General features: G+C 46.5%; 1 protein-coding gene across 1 annotated transcript in view; it reads right to left on the bottom strand.

Moving 5' to 3' along the window:
* The window catches only part of LOC128700979 (mucin-5AC), a 121,591-nt gene extending 112,982 nt beyond the window's left edge, over window positions 1-8,609 (bottom strand). The window contains exons 1-2 of the mRNA XM_070080271.1: window positions 8,574-8,609; window positions 4,414-4,579 (exon numbers count right to left, since the gene is read on the bottom strand). Of these exons, the coding sequence (XP_069936372.1) occupies window positions 4,414-4,579; window positions 8,574-8,609 (202 nt within the window). The remainder of the gene's footprint in view (window positions 1-4,413; window positions 4,580-8,573) is intronic.
* Between the last annotated feature and the right edge of the window lie 11,178 nt (window positions 8,610-19,787).

Genomic DNA, 19,787 nt, shown 5'->3' with positions numbered 1-19,787 from the left:
AGTACCTCCCTGGATGGTAGTACCTCCCTGGATGGTAGTACCTCCCTGGATGGTAGTACCTCCCTGGATGGTAGTACCTCCCTGGATGGTAGTACCTCCTTGGATGGTAGTACCTCCCTGGATGGTAGTACCTTCCTGGATGGTAGTACCTCCCTGGATGGTTGTACCTCCCTGGATGGTAGTACCTCCCTGGATGGTAGTACCTCCCTGGATGGTAGTACCTCCCTGGATGGTAGTACCTCCCTGGATGGTAGTACCTCCCTGGATGGTAGTACCTCCCTGGATGGTAGTACCTCCCTGGATGGTAGTACCTCCCTGGATGGTAGTACCTCCCTGGATGGTAGTACCTCCTTGGATGGTAGTACCTCCCTGGATGGTAGTACCTCCCTGGATGGTAGTACCTCCCTGGATGGTAGTACCTCCCTGGATGGTAGTACCTCCCTGGATGATTGTACCTCCCTGGATGGTAGTACCTCCCTGGATGGTAGTACCTCCCTGGATGGTAGTACCTCCCTGGATGGTAGTACCTCCCTGGATGGTAGTACCTCCCTGGATGGTAGTACCTCCCTGGATGGTAGTACCTCCTTGGATGGTAGTACCTCCCTGGATGGTAGTACCTCCCTGGATGGTAGTACCTCCCTGGATGGTAGTACCTCCCTGGATGGTAGTACCTCCCTGGATGGTAGTACCTCCCTGGATGGTAGTACCTCCGTGGATGATTGTACCTCCCTGGATGGTTGTACCTCCCTGGATGGTAGTACCTCCCTGGATGGTAGTACCTCCCTGGATGGTTGTACCTCCCTGGATGGTAGTACCTCCCTGGATGGTAGTACCTCCGTGGATGATTGTACCTCCCTGGATGGTTGTACCTCCCTGGATGGTTGTACCTCCCTGGATGGTAGTACCTCCCTGGATGGTAGTACCTCCTTGGATGGCTGTTGTCAGCCACACTACTATAAGACAGTCTATGTGAAAGTTGCGACATATGTTGCGACATATGTTGCGACATATGTTGCGACATGTGCTTCAAGGGGCGTCGTATACAGGTTACAACCATCAATATATAACACAGCTTTAATTTCCGCTGTTTCCAGGAGAGAGAGAGAGAGAGAATCTCATCGTGTGAACCACGACACTCATTTGTTATACTGGGAATCACTAAACCCGCAAGGGGGAGGGGGGATCTCATGCAGTGCTTGGAGGGAGAATATGGTTTGATCCGAGGAAGAGTAACTCCAACTGGCTGGATCAAAAGCTGAGCAAGACAGATGATGCTGGTCACGTCTCTACTGGAGCCTCTCACTCTGGTGTCACCAGCATCCCTAGATCGATTGTCTCTCTCTCTCTCTCTCTCTCTCTCTCTCTCTCTCTCTCTCTCTCTCTCTCTCTCTCTCTCTCTCTCTCTCTCTCTCCTCTCTCTCCCTATGTCCTGTTTTAATGCATTTTTCCCTTAATAACTACCGTCACTGTTGTGGTTAAGGTCTACCAAACTTTCCGTCTTATATAGTAACTACCGTCACTGTTGTGGTTAAGGGTTACCAAACTTTCCGTCTTATATAGTAACTACCGTCACTGTTGTGGTTAAGGGTTACCAAACTTTCCGTCTTATATAGTAACTACCGTCACTGTTGTGGTTAAGGGTCACCAAACCTTACGTCTTATATAGTAACTACCGTCACTGTTGTGGTTAAGGATTACCAAACCTTACGTCTTATATAGTAACTACCGTCACTGTTGTGGTTAAGGGTTACCAAACCTTACGTCTTATATAGTAACTACCGTCACTGTTGTGGTTAAGGGTTACCAAACCTTACGTCTTATATAGTAACTACCGTCACTGTTGTGGTTAAGGTCTACCAAACTTTACGTCTTACATAGTAACTACCGTCACTGTTATGGTTAAGGTCTACCAAACTTTACGTCTTACATAGTAACTACCGTCACTGTTATGGTTAAGGGTCACCAAACTTTACGTCTTATTTACTCAGGTTAAATTACCTCGCTGTAAACCTCTGAAATTGTAAAATGATTTTTTTAACATGAAAATAGAAACGTGAATAGAAAATAAGTTAAAAAAATAGGCAGTAGACAGGCAGGCCTATGTCCTGCAGAGCCACAACACACCCGACTCGAACCCTGTGGTGCATACTTTGGGAGGACACGTGAACAAATCCCAGGGCCAAAAAACAGTTGAAAATCCTAAGTGATGTTGCAGAGACTGGCAGATAGAGTACACACTCCTCCAAGGCCAGTGTACCAGTCCAGAGGTGCTGGAATTTATTTACCAATGCACTTAATTTAGCCGCATTAAGTCCTAACACTCATTTTCAAGGGGGCAAAATCGTGACCCCAAAACCTGGATTCTAACTGTGAATAAGACTCGTCTTCCAGGACAGAACAAGAGGGATAAGAACTTCACAAGTATGGCAGAAGCTACACCCATTGTAGTAGAGTGCATTCTTCAGTACATCCAGAGGTGACAGATGTAGCTAGTGGAAGACGAGGTAATCAGTCCCTCAGTCTTGTAGAACTATACACAAGACTTTATAATGAGATTCCACTCGCTTTCCTGATTCTCTGGTTATCAAGGACCTTGTACACACACACACAACACACACACACACAACACACACACGACACACACACACACACAAACACACACACACAACACACACACAACACACACACACACACACACACACACACACACACACACAACACACACACACACACACAACACACACACACACACACACACGCACACACACGCACACACACGCACACACACGCACACACACACACACACACACACACACACACACACAACACACACACACACAACACACACAACACACACACAACACACACACACACACACACACACACACACACACAACACACACACACACACACACACACACACACACACACACACACACACACACACACATATTCTACCATACACAGCACTTTTCGACACTGCGACCCAAATAAAGAAGATCAGAGGACACGCCTGCACTGATCATGACTTGGGAGACACGTTTCGCCACACTGACGAAATGTTTTATGCATGAATGATGAAGGTCACTGCAGGAGGCCTACTGGCCCATGCTAGGCAAGATCAACCTGTCCTGTAACCTGGGGTTTTCACTACACGAAGGTATGGTGGAGGTATGATGGTACCATAGTGTTGATGATAGTGAGGGTACAGTACCATAGTGTTGATGATAGTGAGGGTACAGTACCACTACTGTTGATGACAGTGAGGGCACAGTACCACTACTGTTGATGATAGTGAGGGTACAGTACCACTACTGTTGATGATAGTGAGGGTACAGTACCACTACTGTTGATGATAGTGAGGGTACAGTACCACTACTGTTGATGATAGTGAGGGTACAGTACCACTACTGTTGATGATAGTGAGGGCACAGTACCACTACTGTTGATGATAGTGAGGGCACAGTACCACTACTGTTGATGATAGTGAGGGTACAGTACCACTACTGTTGATGATAGTGAGGGCACAGTACCACTACTGTTGATGATAGTGAGGGTACAGTACCACTACTGTTGATGATAGTGAGGGTACAGTACCACTACTGTTGATAGTGAGGGTATAGTACCACTACTGTTGATGATAATGAGGGTACAGTACCACTACTGTTGATGATAGTGAGGGTACAGTACCACTACTGTTGATGATAGTGAGGGTACAGTACCACTACTGTTGATGATAGTGAGGGTACAGTACCACTACTGTTGATGATAGTGAGGGTACAGTACCACTACTGTTGATGATAGTGAGGGTACAGTACCACTACTGTTGATGGTAGTGAGGGTACAGTACCACTACTGTTGATGATAGTGAGGGTACAGTACCACTACTGTTGATGATAGTGAGGGTACAGTACCACTACTGTTGATAGTGAGGGTACAGTACCACTACTGTTGATAGTGAGGGTACAGTACCACTACTGTTGATAATGAGGGTACAGTACTACTACTGTTGATGATAGTGAGGGTACAGTACCACTACTGTTGATGATAGTGAGGGTACAGTACCACTACTGTTGATGATAGTGAGGGTACAGTACCACTACTGTTGATGATAGTGAGGGTACAGTACCACTACTGTTGATGATAGTGAGGGTACAGTACCACTACTGTTGATGATAGTGAGGGTACAGTACCACTACTGTTGATGGTAGTGAGGGTACAGTACCACTACTGTTGATGATAGTGAGGGTACAGTACCACTACTGTTGATGATAGTGAGGGTACAGTACCACTACTGTTGATGATAGTGAGGGTACAGTACCACTACTGTTGATGATAGTGAGGGTACAGTACCACTACTGTTGATGATAGTGAGGGTACAGTACCACTACTGTTGATAGTGTGGGTACGTACCCTTCTGGGCAGGACTTCTCTTACTGCTGGCTCCCTGGGCATCGTGCAGCTGCTGCTGCTGCTGTTGTTGTTGTTGGCCATTAGAGGAGGGGGCGCCGCTCCCTGCTCCACTGCTCTCCCGACCATCACCACCCCCACCTGGAACAAAACACCGACACTGTACTCCCTGTAAGTGTACTCTCTGTAACTGTACTCACTGTAACTGTACTCCTACAATATCTAAGACAGGACTCGCAGCAAATGGCTTCAAGTTAGAAAAAAATAGATTTAGAAAGGATATAGGAAAGCACTGGTTTGGCAATAGAGTTGTGGATGAGTGGAGCAAACTCCCGAGTACCGTCATAGAAGCTAAAACCTTGTGTAGTTTTAAATGTAGCTTAAATACATGGATGGTGGTGTGTGACTTGGACTTAACTAGCTTGGACCAGTAGGCCTGTAGCAGGGCACTGGCTTAAGCCAGTAGGAGAGTTGGACCTGCCTCGCATGGGCCAGTAGGCCTGCTGCAGTGTTCCTTCTGTCTTATGTTATGTCCCTCAGCCTGGAGAAGAGTCCAGCACCATGGTCTGGAACAAGGTGGTCAGTCCCTCAGCCTGGAGGAGAGTTAGCACCATGGTCTGGAACAAGGTGGTCAGTCCCTCAGCGAGTCCAACACCATGGTCTGGAACAAGGTGGTCAGTCCCTCAGCCTGGAGAAGAGTTCAGCTCCATGGTCTGGAACAAGGTGGTCAGTCCCTTAGCCTGGAGAAGAGTCCAGCACCAGGGTCTGAAACAAGGTGGTTAGTCCTTCAGCCTGGAGAAGAGTTAGCACCATGGTCTGGAACAAGGTGGTCAGTCCTTCAGCCTGGAGAAGAGTTAGCACCATGGTCTGGAACAAGGTGGTCAGTCCGTCAGCCTGGAGAACAGTTAGCACCATGGTCTGGAACAAGGTGATCAGTCCTTCAGCCTGGAGAAGAGTTAGCACCATGGTCTGGAACAAGGTGGTCAGTCCTTCAGCCTGGAGAAGAGTTAGCACCATGGTCTGGAACAAAGTGGTCAGTCCTTCAGCCTGGAGAAGAGTTAGCACCATGGTCTGGAACAAGGTGGTCAGTCCGTCAGCCTGGAGAAGAGTTAGCACCATGGTCTGGAACAAGGTGGTCAGTCCTTCAGCCTGGAGAAGAGTTAGCACCATGGTCTGGAACAAGGTGGTCAGTCCTTCAGCCTGGAGAAGAGTTAGCACCATGGTCTGGAACAAGGTGGTCAGTCCCTCAGCCTGGAGAAGAGTTAGCACCATGGTCTGGAACAAGGTGGTCAGTCCTTCAGCCTGGAGAAGAGTTAGCACCATGGTCTGGAACAAGGTGGTCAGTCCTTCAGCCTGGAGAAGAGTTAGCACCATGGTCTGGAACAAGGTGGTCAGTCCTTCAGCCTGGAGAAGAGTTAGCACCATGGTCTGGAACAAGGTGGTCAGTCCCTCAGCCTGGAGAAGAGTTAGCACCATGGTCTGGAACAAGGTGGTCAGTCCTTCAGCCTGGAGAAGAGTTAGCACCATGGTCTGGAATACATTTCACTACTACTGCTCCCTCTGTATTTGACTGAGAAAACCTACCATGTAGGCGAAACGTGTCACCAATAAAGACACACAAGTGTTGTACATGTGTCTCAATCTTCAACTTGTCAGAATTTTATGTCATTTCCAACCTTAGTACTCATTTCTCTCACGTTCTTGTCTGTTTCTGGCCACTGAGTTTCTGAAGACCAGTAATGATGCACCAGAGGTTCTAGCAGCCAAAATGGTTGCTGTTCTTGGGTGAACCACCAGTTAGAACCTCCCAGCACTTCCAGAACTAGTTACCAGAGAGAACCACCAGATAGAACCTCCCAGCACTTCCAGAACTAGTTACCAGAGAGAACCACCAGATAGAACCTCCCAGCACTTCCAGAACTAGTTACCAGAGAGAACCACCAGATAGAACCTCCCAGCACTTCCAGAACTAGTTACCAGAGAGAACCACCAGATAGAACCTCCCAGCACTTCCAGAACTAGTTACCAGAGATCCAACACTGTCTTGGTAACCTGTAGAAGCTATCACCAAATATCTTCTTCCTCACAGAGTGCAATTTGAGATGTATTTAATGGAAGGCCAGCATGGACGGTAAGAGAAGTGACCCTGGAGCTAGCTTGGTAGAAGCTAGGTTAGGTTAACTGTAAGTAGGTACCTGGGTGTTAGTCACCTTACACCTGCTGGCACTGTTCACCTAGCAGTAAGTAGGTACCTGGGTGTTAGGTGACTGACTGGTGTGGGTGGCATCCTGGGGACAAAACTGACCTAATTTGCAGGAAATGCTGTACATAACAAGGAACTTTCTATATAGTAGTATGTCATAGGTGTCAGCTATGGTCTGTATAAGTTGTGTCAGGTACTGGTAGTAATTAACATTATTATTATCTTGATCAACCAGGCTGTGGTGCATACTTGAAAAATGTAACGATGGTGAGAGAGAGAGAGAGAGAGAGAGAGAGAGAGAGAGAGAGAGAGAGAGAGAGAGAGGACACCCCTCACCGTGACCTCTGACTTCAAATATCATCCTTCAGGAACCCTGAGAGCGAAGGATGCTCTAGTGTATGGTAGCGCGGTAGGTACCAGACCGTAGGTAACAGACAGTAGGTACCAGACAGCAGGTACCAGACAGTAGGTACCAGATAGTGGGTACCAGATAGTGGGTACCAAACATTGGGTACCAAACAGTAGGTACCAGACACTAGGTACCATACAGTAGTTACCAGACAGTGGGTACCAGACAGTAGGTATCAGACAGGAGGTATCAAATAGTAGGTACCAGACACTAGGTACCATACAGTAGGTACCATACAGTAGATACCAGGCAGCAGTACCAGATAGTAGGTACCAGACAGTAGGTACCAGACAGAAGTTACAAAACAGTGGGTACGAGACAGTAGGTACCAACAGTAACAACCAGACAGTAGGTATCTGACAGAAGTTACAAAACAGTGGGTACCAGACAGTAGGTACCAACAGTAGCAACCAGACAGTAGGTACCAGACAGTAACAACCAGACAGTAGGTACCAGACAGAAGTTACAAAACAGTGGGTACCAGACAGGTACCAACAGTAGCAACCAGACAGTAGGCACCAGACAGTAACAACCAGACAGTAGGTACCAGACAGAAGTTACAAAACAGTGGGTACCAGACAGTAGGTACCAACAGTAGCAACTAGACAGTAGGTACCAAACAGAAGCAACCAGACAGTAGGTACCAGACAGTAGGTACCATAGATACCAGGCAGCAGTACCAGACAGAAGGTACCAGACAGTAGCAACCAGACAGTAGGTACCAGACAGAAGTTACGAGACAGAGGGTACTAGACGGTACAAGTGAGTGACAAGTAACAGTCCCCACTGACCTGCTACCGACTCCTGGTTTACATATACATTTATGTTGCACCTTCTGCCAGGTAGTTTCTACAATAACATTTATGTTGCACCTTCTGCCAGGTAGTTTCTACAATAACATTTATGTTGCACCTTCTGCCAGGTAGTTTCTACAATAACATTTATGTTGCACCTTCTGCCAGGTAGTTTCTACAATAACATTTATGTTGCACCTTCTGCCAGGTAGTTTCTACAATAACATTTATGTTGCACCTTCTGCCAGGTAGTTTCTACAATAACATTTATGTTGCACCTTCTGCCAGGTAGTTTCTACAATAACATTTATGTTGCACCTTCTGCCAGGTAGTTTCTACAATAACATTTATGTTGCACCTTCTGCCAGGTAGTTTCTACAATAACATTTATGTTGCACCTTCTGCCAGGTAGTTTCTACAATAACATTTATGTTGCACCTTCTGCCAGGTAGTTTCTACAATAACATTTATGTTGCACCTTCTGCCAGGTAGTTTCTACAATAACATTTATGTTGCACCTTCTGCCAGGTAGTTTCTACAATAACATTTATGTTGCACCTTCTGCCAGGTAGTTTCTACAATAACATTTATGTTGCACCTTCTGCCAGGTAGTTTCTACAATAACAGGGTAAATTAACATCAGATAGGTTAACCTGAAGAATAATATTCGGATATTACCAGGGAATTACCCCCCCCCCCACGAGACCAAGCCTCCTGCTGTATCAAAGTCTGATCAACCAGGCTGTTACCTACTAACCAACTCTGAGTATTGCAACTCCCGGAGCCCGGCCATCGTCCAGGCTCGTCCGGTGCCGGCCTGGTCAGCTTGTAACACTGTGCAACAGAGACGTTATAAAGAGGGAAGCATTATAGTGATGGGATATAGAAGGTGAGGCAGTGCTGGGGAAGGGAAGTGTACCAGAGGCAGTGCTGGGGGAGGGAAGTGTACCAGAGGCAGTGCTGGGGGAGGGAAGTGTACCAGAGGCAGTGCTGGGGGAGGGAAGTGTACCAGAGGCAGTGCTGGGGGAGGGAAGTGTACCAGAGGCAGTGCTGGGGGAGGGAAGTGTACCAGAGTCAGTGCTGGGGGAGGGATGTGTACCAGAGGCAGTGCTGGGGGAGGGAAGTGTACCAGAGACAGTGCTGGGGGAGGGAAGTGTACCAGAGGAAGTGCTGGGGGAGGGAAGTGTACCAGAGGCTGTGCTGGGGGAGGGAAGTGTACCAGAGGCAGTGCTGGGGGAGGGAAGTGTACCAGAGGCAGTGCTGGGGGAGGGAAGTGTACCAGAGGCAGTGCTGGGGGAGGGAAGTGTACCAGAGGCAGTGCTGGGGGAGGGAAGTGTACCAGAGGCAGTGCTGGGGGAGGGAAGTGTACCAGAGGCAGTGCTGGGGGAGGGAAGTGTACCAGAGGCAGTGCTGGGGGAGGGAAGTGTACCAGAGGCAGTGCTGGGGGAGGGAAGTGTACCAGAGGCAGTGCTGGGGGAGGGAAGTGTACCAGAGGCAGTGCTGGGGGGAGGGAAGTGTACCAGAGGCAGTGCTGGGGGAGGGAAGTGTACCAGAGGCAGTGCTGGGGGAGGGAAGTGTACCAGAGGCAGTGCTGGGGGAGGGAAGTGTACCAGAGGCAGTGCTGGGGGAGGGAAGTGTACCAGAGGCAGTGCTGGGGGAGGGAAGTGTACCAGAGGCAGTGCTGGGGGAGGGAAGTGTACCAGAGGCAGTGCTGGGGGGAGGGAAGTGTACCAGCGGCCGTGCTGGGGGAGGGAAGTGTACCAGAGGCAGTGCTGGGGGAGGGAAGTGTACCAGAGGCAGTGCTGGGGGAGGGAAGTGTACCAGAGGCAGTGCTGGGGGAGGGAAGTGTACCAGAGGCAGTGCTGGGGGAGGGAAGTGTACCAGAGGCAGTGCTGGGGGAGGGAAGTGTACCAGAGGCAGTGCTGGGGGAGGGAAGTGTACCAGAGGCAGTGCTGGGGGAGGGAAGTGTACCAGAGGCAGTGCTGGGGGAGGGAAGTGTACTAGACACTCTTGGAATATATAGATGGAGGTGTCACAGTAACATGGAGGACCTGAGTGATGGAGGGACGGAGGGTTAATTGGCTGGCTTGTTGGCTAATTGGCTGGCTTGCTGGTTAACTGGCTGACTTTCTGGCTAACTGGCTGGCTTGCTGGTTAACTGGCTGGCTTGCTGGTTAATTGGCTGGCTTGTTGGCTAATTGGCTGGCTTGCTGGTTAACTGGCTGGCTTGCTGGTTAATTGGCTGGCTTGTTGGCTAACTGGCTGGCTTGCTGGTTAACTGGCTGGCTTGCTGGTTAACTGGCTGGCTTGCTGGTTAATTGGCTGGCTTGTTGGCTAACTGGTTGGCTTGCTGGTTAACTGGCTGGCTTGCTGGTTAACTGGCTGGCTTGCTGGCTAACTGGCTGGCTTGCTGGTTAACTGTCTGGCTTGCTGGTTAACTGGCTGGCTTGCTGGCTAACTGGCTGGCTTGCTGGCTAACTGGCTGGCTTGCTGGTTAACTGGCTGGCTTGCTGGTTAACTGGCTGGCTTGCTGGTTAATTGGCTGGCTTGTTGGCTAACTGGCTGGCTTGCTGGTTAACTGGTTGGCTTGCTGGTTAACTGGCTGGCTTGCTGGCTAACTGGCTGGCTTGCTGGCTAACTGGCTGGCTTGCTGGCTGGCTTGCTGGCTAACTGGCTGGCTTGCTGGCTAACTGGCTGGCTTGCTGGCTAACTGGCTGGTATGCTGGCTAACTGGCTGGCTTGCTGGCTAACTGGCTGGCTTGCTGGCTAACTGGCTGGCTTGCTGGCTAACTGGCTGGCTTGCTGGCTGGCTAACTGGCTGGCTTGCTGGCTAACTGGCTGGCTTGATAGCTAACTGGCTGGCTTGCTGGCTAACTGGCTGGTTTGCTGGCTAACTGGCTGGCTTGCTGGCTAACTGGCTGGCTTGCTGGCTAACTGGCTGGCTTGCTGGCTAACTGGCTGGCTTGATGGTTAACTGGCTGGCTTGATGGCTAACTGGCTGGCTTGCTGGCTAACTGGCTGGCTTACTGGCTAACTGGCTGGCTTGCTGGCTAACTGGCTGACTTGCTGGCTAACTGGCTGGCTTGCTGGCTAACTGGCTGGCTTGTTGGCTAACTGGCTGGCTTTCTGACTAACTGGCTGGCTTGCTGGCTAACTGGCTGGCTTGTTGGCTAACTGGCTGGCTTGCTGGCTAACTGGCTGGTATGCTGACTGACTGGCTGGCTTTCTGGCTAACTGGCTGGTTTGCTGGCTAACTGGCTGGCTTTCTGGCTAACTGGCTGGCTTTCTGGCTAACTGGCTGGTTTGCTGGCTAACTGGTTGGCTTTCTGGCTAACTGGCTGGTTTGCTGGCTAACTGGCTGGCTTTCTGGCTATCTAGCTGGCTTTCTGGCTAACTGGCTGGCTTTCTGGCTAACTGGCTGGCTTGCTGGCTAACTGGCTGGCTTTCTGGCTAACTGGCTGGCTTTCTGGCTAACTGGCTGGCTTTCTGGCTAACTGGCTGGCTTGCTGGCTAACTGGCTGGCTTGCTGGCTAACTGGCTGGCTTTCTGGCTGGCTTTCTGGCTAATTGGCTGGCTTGCTGGCTGGCTTGCTGGCTAACTGGCTGGCTTTCTGGCTAACTGGCTGGCTACTACACACCCGTCTCTCTCACTGGGACGGTAACTCTGTTTAATATAAAACTGTTCCTGATGAGACGGGTTGTGGTGCATAGGTTCAAGTGCGAGCGGCAGGCACTAACAGCTTGATGGACCAGACCAGCAACCAAGAGGACTGGTCTGGGACCGGGCCGCGAGGGTGTTCACCCCTCAGGGACTCTAGGTAAACAGAACAGTGTGATAATGCCAGAGAATCTCACCTGCTGGGATCACAACAGTGTCACTGTCACGACAGTGTCACTATCACAACAGTGTCACTGTCACAGCAGTGTCACTATCACAACAGTGTCACTCTCACAGAAGTGTCACTATCACAACAGTGTCACTGTCACGACAGTGACACTGTCAAGACAGTGTCACTATCACAGCAGTGTCACTATCACAGCAGTGTCATTATCACAGCAGTGTCACTATCACAACAGTGTCACTATCACAGCAGTGTCACTATCAGTGTCACTATCACAGCAGTGTCACTATCACAACAGTGTCACTATCACAGTGTCACTATCACAGCAGTCACTATCACAACAGTGTCACTATCACAGCAGTCACTATCACAACAGTGTCACTATCACAATTGTCACTATCACAACAGTGCCACTATCACAACAGTGTCACTATCACAACAGTGTCACCATCACAACAGTGTCACCATCACAACAGTGTCACCATCACAACAGTGTCACTATCACGACAGTGTCACTATCACAACAGTGTCACTATCACAATAGTGTCACTATCACAACAGTGCCACTATCACAACAGTGTCACTATCACAACAGCGTTACTATCACAACAGTGTCACTATCACAACAGTGCCACTATCACAACAGCGTCACTATCACAACAGTGTCACTATCACAACAGTGTCACTATCACAACAGTGTCACTATCACAACATTGTCACTATCACACCAGTGTCACTATCACAACAGTGCCACTATCACAAGTGTCACTATCACAACAGTGTCACTATCACAGTGTCACTATCACAAGTGTCACTATCACAAGTGTCACTATCACAACAGCGTCACTATCACAACAGTGTCACTATCACAACAGTGTCACTATCACAACAGTGTCACTATCACAAGTGTCACTATCACAACAGTGCCACTATCACAACAGTGTCACCATCACAACAGTGTCACTATCACGACAGTGCCACTATCACAACAGTGTCACTATCACAACAGTGCCACTATCACAACAGTGTCACTATCACAACAGTGTCACTATCACAACAGTGTCACTATCACAACAGTGTCATCACAACAGTGTCAGTGTCACTATCACAACAGTGCCATCACAACAGTGTCACTATCACAACATTGTCACTATCACAAGTGTCACTATCACAAGTGTCACTATCACAACAGTGTCACTATCACAACAATGTCACTATCACAACAATGTCACTATCACAACAGTGTCACTATCACAACAATGTCACTATCACAACAGTGTCATCACAACAGTGTCTCTATCACAATGTCACTATCACAACAATGTCACTATCACAACAGTGTCACTATCACAACAGTGCTATCACAACAGTGTCACTATCACAACAGTCATCACAACAGTGTCACTATCACAACAGTGCCACTATCACAACAGTGTCACTATCACAACATTGTCACTATCACAACAGTGTCACTATCACAACAGTGTCACTATCACAACATTGTCACTATCACAACAGTGTCACTATCACAACAGTCATCACAACAGTGTCACTATCACAACAGTCATCACAACAGTGTCACTATCACAACAGTGTCACTATCACAACAGTGTCACTATCACAACATTGTCACTATCACAAGTGTCACTATCACAACATTGTCACTATCACAACAGTGTCACTATCACAACAGTCATCACAACAGTGTCACTATCACAACAGTCATCACAACAGTGTCACTATCACAACAGTCATCACAACAGTGTCACTATCACAACAGTCATCACAACAGTGTCACTATCACAACAGTGTCACTATCACAACAGTGTCGCTATCACAACAGTGTCACTATCACAACAGTGTCACTATCACAACAGTGTCACTATCACAACAATGTCACAATCACAACAGTGTCACTATCACAACAGTGTCACTATCACAACATTGTCACTATAACAACAGTGTCACTATCACAACAGTGTCACTATCACAACATTGTCACTATCACAACAGTGTCACTATCACAACAGTGTCACTATCACAACAGTGCTATCACAACAGTGTCACTATCACAACAGTGTCACTATCACAACAGTCATCACAACAGTGTCACTATCACAACAGTCATCACAACAGTGTCACTATCACAACAGTCATCACAACAGTGTCACTATCACAACAGTGTCACTATCACAACAGTGTCACTATTACAACAGTCATCACAACAGTGTCACTATCACAACAGTGTCACTATCACAACAGTGTCACTATCACAACAATGTCACAATCACAACAGTGTCACTATCACAACAGTGTCACTATCACAACATTGTCACTATAACAACAGTGTCACTATCACAACAGTGTCACTATCACAACATTGTCACTATCACAACAGTGTCACTATCACAACAGTGTCACTATCACAACAGTCATCACAACAGTGTCACTATCACAACAGTGTCACTATCACAACAGTCATCACAACAGTGTCACTATCACAACAGTCATCACAACAGTGTCACTATCACAACAGTCATCACAACAGTGTCACTATCACAACAGTGTCACTATCACAACAGTGTCGCTATCACAACAGTCATCACAACAGTGTCACTATCACAACAGTGTCACTATCACAACAGTGTCACTATCACAACAGTGTCGCTATCACAACAGTCATCACAACAGTGTCACTATCACAACAGTGTCACTATCACAACAGTGTCACTATCACAACAGTCATCACAACAGTGTCACTATCACAACAGTGTCACTATCACAACAATGTCACTATCACAACAGTGAGACAAATTATAAGTGGATAACTAGAACCTTCAAAACAAGAGATGCCAAGCCAGTGATGATCCTCACTTGTTCTCTCTAGGCTGGAATATAATTGTACACTAACATATTCCAAGACTGTACAATGTGCAGTGAACCTTCACTGTTGTACAGTGAACCTTCACTGTTGTACAATGTACAGTGAACCTTCACTGTTGTACAATGTACAGTGAACCTTCACTGTTGTACAATGTACAGTGAACCTTCACTGTTGTACAATGTACAGTGAACCTTCACTGTTGTACAATGTACAGTGAACCTTCACTGTTGTACAGTGAACCTTCACTGTTGTACAGTGAACCTTCACTGTTGTACAATGTACAGTGAACCTTCACTGTTGTACAATGTACAGTGAACCTTCACTGTTGTACAATGTACAGTGAACCTTCACTGTTGTACAATGTGCAGTGAACCTTCGCTGTTGTACAATGTACAGTGAACCTTCACTGTTGTACAATGTGCAGTGAACCTTCACTGTTGTACAATGTACAGTGAACCTTCACTGTTGTACAGTGAACCTTCACTGTTGTACAATGTACAGTGAACCTTCACTGTTGTACAATGTACAGTGAACCTTCACTGTTGTACAATGTACAGTGAACCTTCACTGTTGTACAGTGAACCTTCACTGTTGTACAATGTACAGTGAACCTTCACTGTTGTACAATGTACAGTGAACCTTCACTGTTGTACAATGTACAGTGAACCTTCACTGTTGTACAGTGTGAACCTTCACTGTTGTACAATGTACAGTGAACCTTCACTGTTGTACAATGTACAGTGAACCTTCACTGTTGTACAATGTACAGTGAACCTTCAATGTACTGTTGTACAATGTACAGTGAACCTTCACTGTTGTACAATTCACTGTGCAGTGAACCTTCACTGTTGTACAATGTACAGTGTGAACCTTCACTGTTGTACAATGTACAGTGAACCTTCACTGTTGTACAATGTACAGTGAACCTTCACTGTTGTACAATGTACAGTGAACCTTCACTGTTGTACAATGTACAGTGAACCTTCACTGTTGTACAGTGAACCTTCACTGTTGTACAATGTACAATGAACCTTCACTGTTGTACAGTGAACCTTCACTGTTGTACAGTGAACCTTCACTGTTGTACAATGTACAGTGAACCTTCACTGTTGTACAATGTACAGCGAACCTTCACTGTTGTACAATGTACAGTGAACCTTCACTGTTGTACAATGTAGTGAACCTTCACTGTTGTACAATGTACAGTGAACCTTCACTGTTGTACAATGTACAGTGAACCTTCACTGTTGTACAATGTACAGTGAACCTTCACTGTTGTACAGTGAACCTTCACTGTTGTACAATGTACAGTGAACCTTCACTGTTGTACAATGTACAGTGAACCTTCACTGTTGTACAATGTACAGTGAACCTTCACTGTTGTACAATGTACAGTGAACCTTCACTGTTGTACAATGTACAGTGAACCTTCACTGTTGTACAGTGAACCTTCACTGTTGTACAATGTGTTCACTGTTGTACAATGTACAGTGAACCTTCACTGTTGTACAATGTACAGTGAACCTTCACTGTTGTACAGTGAACCTTCACTGTTGTACAATGTACAGTGAACCTTCACTGTTGTACAATGTACAGTGAACCTTCACTGTTGTACAATGTACAGTGAACCTTCACTGTTGTACAATGTACAGTGAACCTTCACTGTTGTACAATGTACAGTGAACCTTCACTGTTGTACAATGTACAGTGAACCTTCACTGTTGTACAATGTACAGTGAACCTTCACTGTTGTACAATGTACAGTGAACCTTCACTGTTGTACAATGTACAGTGAACCTTCACTGTTGTACAATGTACAGTGAACCTTCACTGTTGTACAATGTACAGTGAACCTTCACTGTTGTACAATGTACAGTGAACCTTCACTGCTGCACTATGTACAGTGACCTTCACTGCTGGACAGTGTACAGTGACCTTCACTGTTAGTGTACAGTGACCTTCACTGCTGGACAGTGTACAGTGACCTTCACTGCTGGACAGTGTACAGTGACCTTCACTGCTGGACAGTGTACAGTGACCTTCACTGCTGGACAGTGTACAGTGACCTTCACTGCTGGACAGTGTACAGTGACCTTCACTGTTGTACAATGTACAGTGAACCTTCACTGTTGTACAGTGAACCTTCACTGTTGTACAGTGAACCTTCACTGTTGTACAGTGAACCTTCACTGTTGTACAGTGAACCTTCACTGTTGTACAATGTACAGTAAACCTTCACTGTTGTACAATGTACAGTGAACCTTCACTGTTGTACAAACCTTCACTGTTGTACAATGTACAGTGAACCTTCACTGTTGTACAATGTACAGTGAACCTTCACTGTTGTACAATGTACAGTGAACCTTCACTGTTGTACAGTGAACCTTCACTGTTGTACAGTGAACCTTCACTGTTGTAGTGAACCTTCACTGTTGTACAATGTACAGTGAACCTTCACTGTTGTACAGTGAACCTTCACTGTTGTACAATGTACAGTGAACCTTCACTGTTGTACAATGTACAGTGAACCTTCACTGTTGTACAATGTACAGTGAACCTTCACTGTTGTACAATGTACAGTGAACCTTCACTGTTGTACAGTGAACCTTCACTGTTGTACAGTGAACCTTCACTGTTGTACAATGTACAGTGAACCTTCACTGTTGTACAATGTACAGTGAACCTTCACTGTTGTACAATGTACAGTGAACCTTCACTGTTGTACAATGTACAGTGAACCTTCACTGTTGTGCAGTGAACCTTCACTGTTGTACAGTGAACCTTCACTGTTGTACAGTGAACCTTCACTGTTGTACAATGTACAGTGAACCTTCACTGTTGTACAATGTACAGTGAACCTTCACTGTTGTACAATGTACAGTGAACCTTCACTGTTGTACAATGTACAGTGAACCTTCACTGTTGTACAATGTACAGTGAACCTTCACTGTTGTACAATGTACAGTGAACCTTCACTGTTGTACAATGTGCAGTGAACCTTCACTGTTGTACAATGTACAGTGAACCTTCACTGTTGTACAATGTACAGTGAACCTTCACTGTTGTACAATGTACAGTGAACCTTCACTGTTGTACAATGTACAGTGAACCTTCACTGTTGTACAATGTACAGTGAACCTTCACTGTTGTACAATGTACAGTGAACCTTCACTGTTGTACAATGTACAGTGAACCTTCACTGTTGTACAATGTACAGTGAACCTTCACTGTTGTACAATGTACAGTGAACCTTCACTGTTGTACAGTGAACCTTCACTGTTGTACAATGTACAGTGAACCTTCACTGTTGTACAATGAACCTTCACTGTTGTACAGTGAACCTTCACTGTTGTACAATGTACAGTGAACCTTCACTGTTGTACAGTGAACCTTCACTGTTGTACAATGTACAGTGAACCTTCACTGTTGTACAGTGAACCTTCACTGTTGTACAGTGAACCTTCACTGTTGTACAATGTACAGTGAACCTTCACTGTTGTACAATGTACAGTGAACCTTCACTGTTGTACAATGTACAGTGAACCTTCACTGTTGTACAATGTACAGTGAACCTTCACTGTTGTACAATGTACAGTGAACCTTCACTGTTGTACACTGTACAGCGAACCTTCACTGTTGTACAATGTACAGTGAACCTTCACTGTTGTACAATGTACAGTGAACCTTCACTGTTGTACAGTGAACCTTCACTGTTGTACAATGTACAGTGAACCTTCACTGTTGTACAGTGAACCTTCACTGTTGTACAATGTACAGTGAACCTTCACTGTTGTACAATGTACAGTGAACCTTCACTGTTGTACAGTGAACCTTCACTGTTGTACAATGTACAGTGAACCTTCACTGTTGTACAATGTACAGTGAACCTTCACTGTTGTACAATGTGCAGTGAACCTTCACTGTTGTACAATGTACAGTGAACCTTCACTGTTGTACAATGTACAGTGAACCTTCACTGTTGTACAATGTACAGTGAACCTTCACTGTTGTACAATGTACAGTGAACCTTCACTGTTGTACAATGTACAGTGAACCTTCACTGTTGTACAATGTACAGTGAGGTGTGGGAGATCGAGTCGAGAAAGATGGGCAGGGTCGATAGAGGTTGTGTGTGGGGAAAGTGTGGGTGAAACTGAGGTAAAGACGTGTGGGCAGGATCGATAGAGACTGTGGATGTGGGTGGTAAGGTGTGGTAAGAAGCAGAGAAGTGGGAGTACATGAGAGATGTCAGATGACAGCTACCTACTTCTACCTAGATTAAGAACTACATAGAATTATATAGGTGCATGGGAGGTTATGTAGGAGAGGTGTGGAAAGACAGGATATGTGGGGTGTGGGGGGGGGGGGAGAAAGAAGTGTGGGAAGTGAGACATAAGACAAAACGAGGTGAGGTGAGGTGAGGCAGTATTTAACTTTAAGATGAGAGGGCCGTCTTGAATAGAAGTGAGGCAGCATATCACACTTCAGACAATTATACTCAGCACTGCTGAAGTTACTCTCTGATACCAGCACACACACACACACGCACACTGGACGACAGAGGAGACATGATAACGACATATAAAATACTGAGAGGAACTGACAAGGTGGATAGGGACAGTATGTTTGCAAGTTGGGACACAGCAACAAGGGGCCACAACAACTTGAAGTTGAAGACTCAGATGAGTCAGAGAGATGTCAGTCACAGAGTTGTCAGGAGAGTGTTGCAGTGGAGGCAGGATCTATACACAGCCTTAAGAAGAGTTATGATAAAGCTCATGGAGCAGGGAGAGTGTGAACCTAGTAGCGACCAGTGCACAGGTGGGGACAGGAGCTATGACTCGACCACTGAACCTACAAATAGGTGAACACCGAAAGGTGTACATATTACAGTAGTGATACCTCCAATACCCCCAATATTTTAGCGCCACCTTTGTTAAGTATGACACTATCAGTGGTTGTTAATGACTGTAGGATGATACCTTTGCCCGGCTCCTTCTCCATGGAATACTAAAGGCACCAGATAGTGGTGTCTCGTAAATGTTTAATAAATACGGAGTTTCACGAGTGTGGACCTGGAGCAGAGTGCATGGTCATGTTGTGGACGGCTTCTTCAAGGTCACCTGGTGACTGTGGTACATCAGAAATTGTCAGTTATTTGTGTCTCAGTAATGACAAACTCTTTTGGGTCACTGATCAGAAGACTGATTAATGGTTCACTGAAAAAATTAATTTGTCACCAGTGT

The sequence above is a fragment of the Cherax quadricarinatus genome, unplaced genomic scaffold (genome assembly GCF_038502225.1).
Source record: "Cherax quadricarinatus isolate ZL_2023a unplaced genomic scaffold, ASM3850222v1 Contig268, whole genome shotgun sequence".
Classification (NCBI taxonomy): domain Eukaryota; kingdom Metazoa; phylum Arthropoda; class Malacostraca; order Decapoda; family Parastacidae; genus Cherax; species Cherax quadricarinatus.
This window is presented reverse-complemented; position numbering and strand designations above follow the sequence as displayed.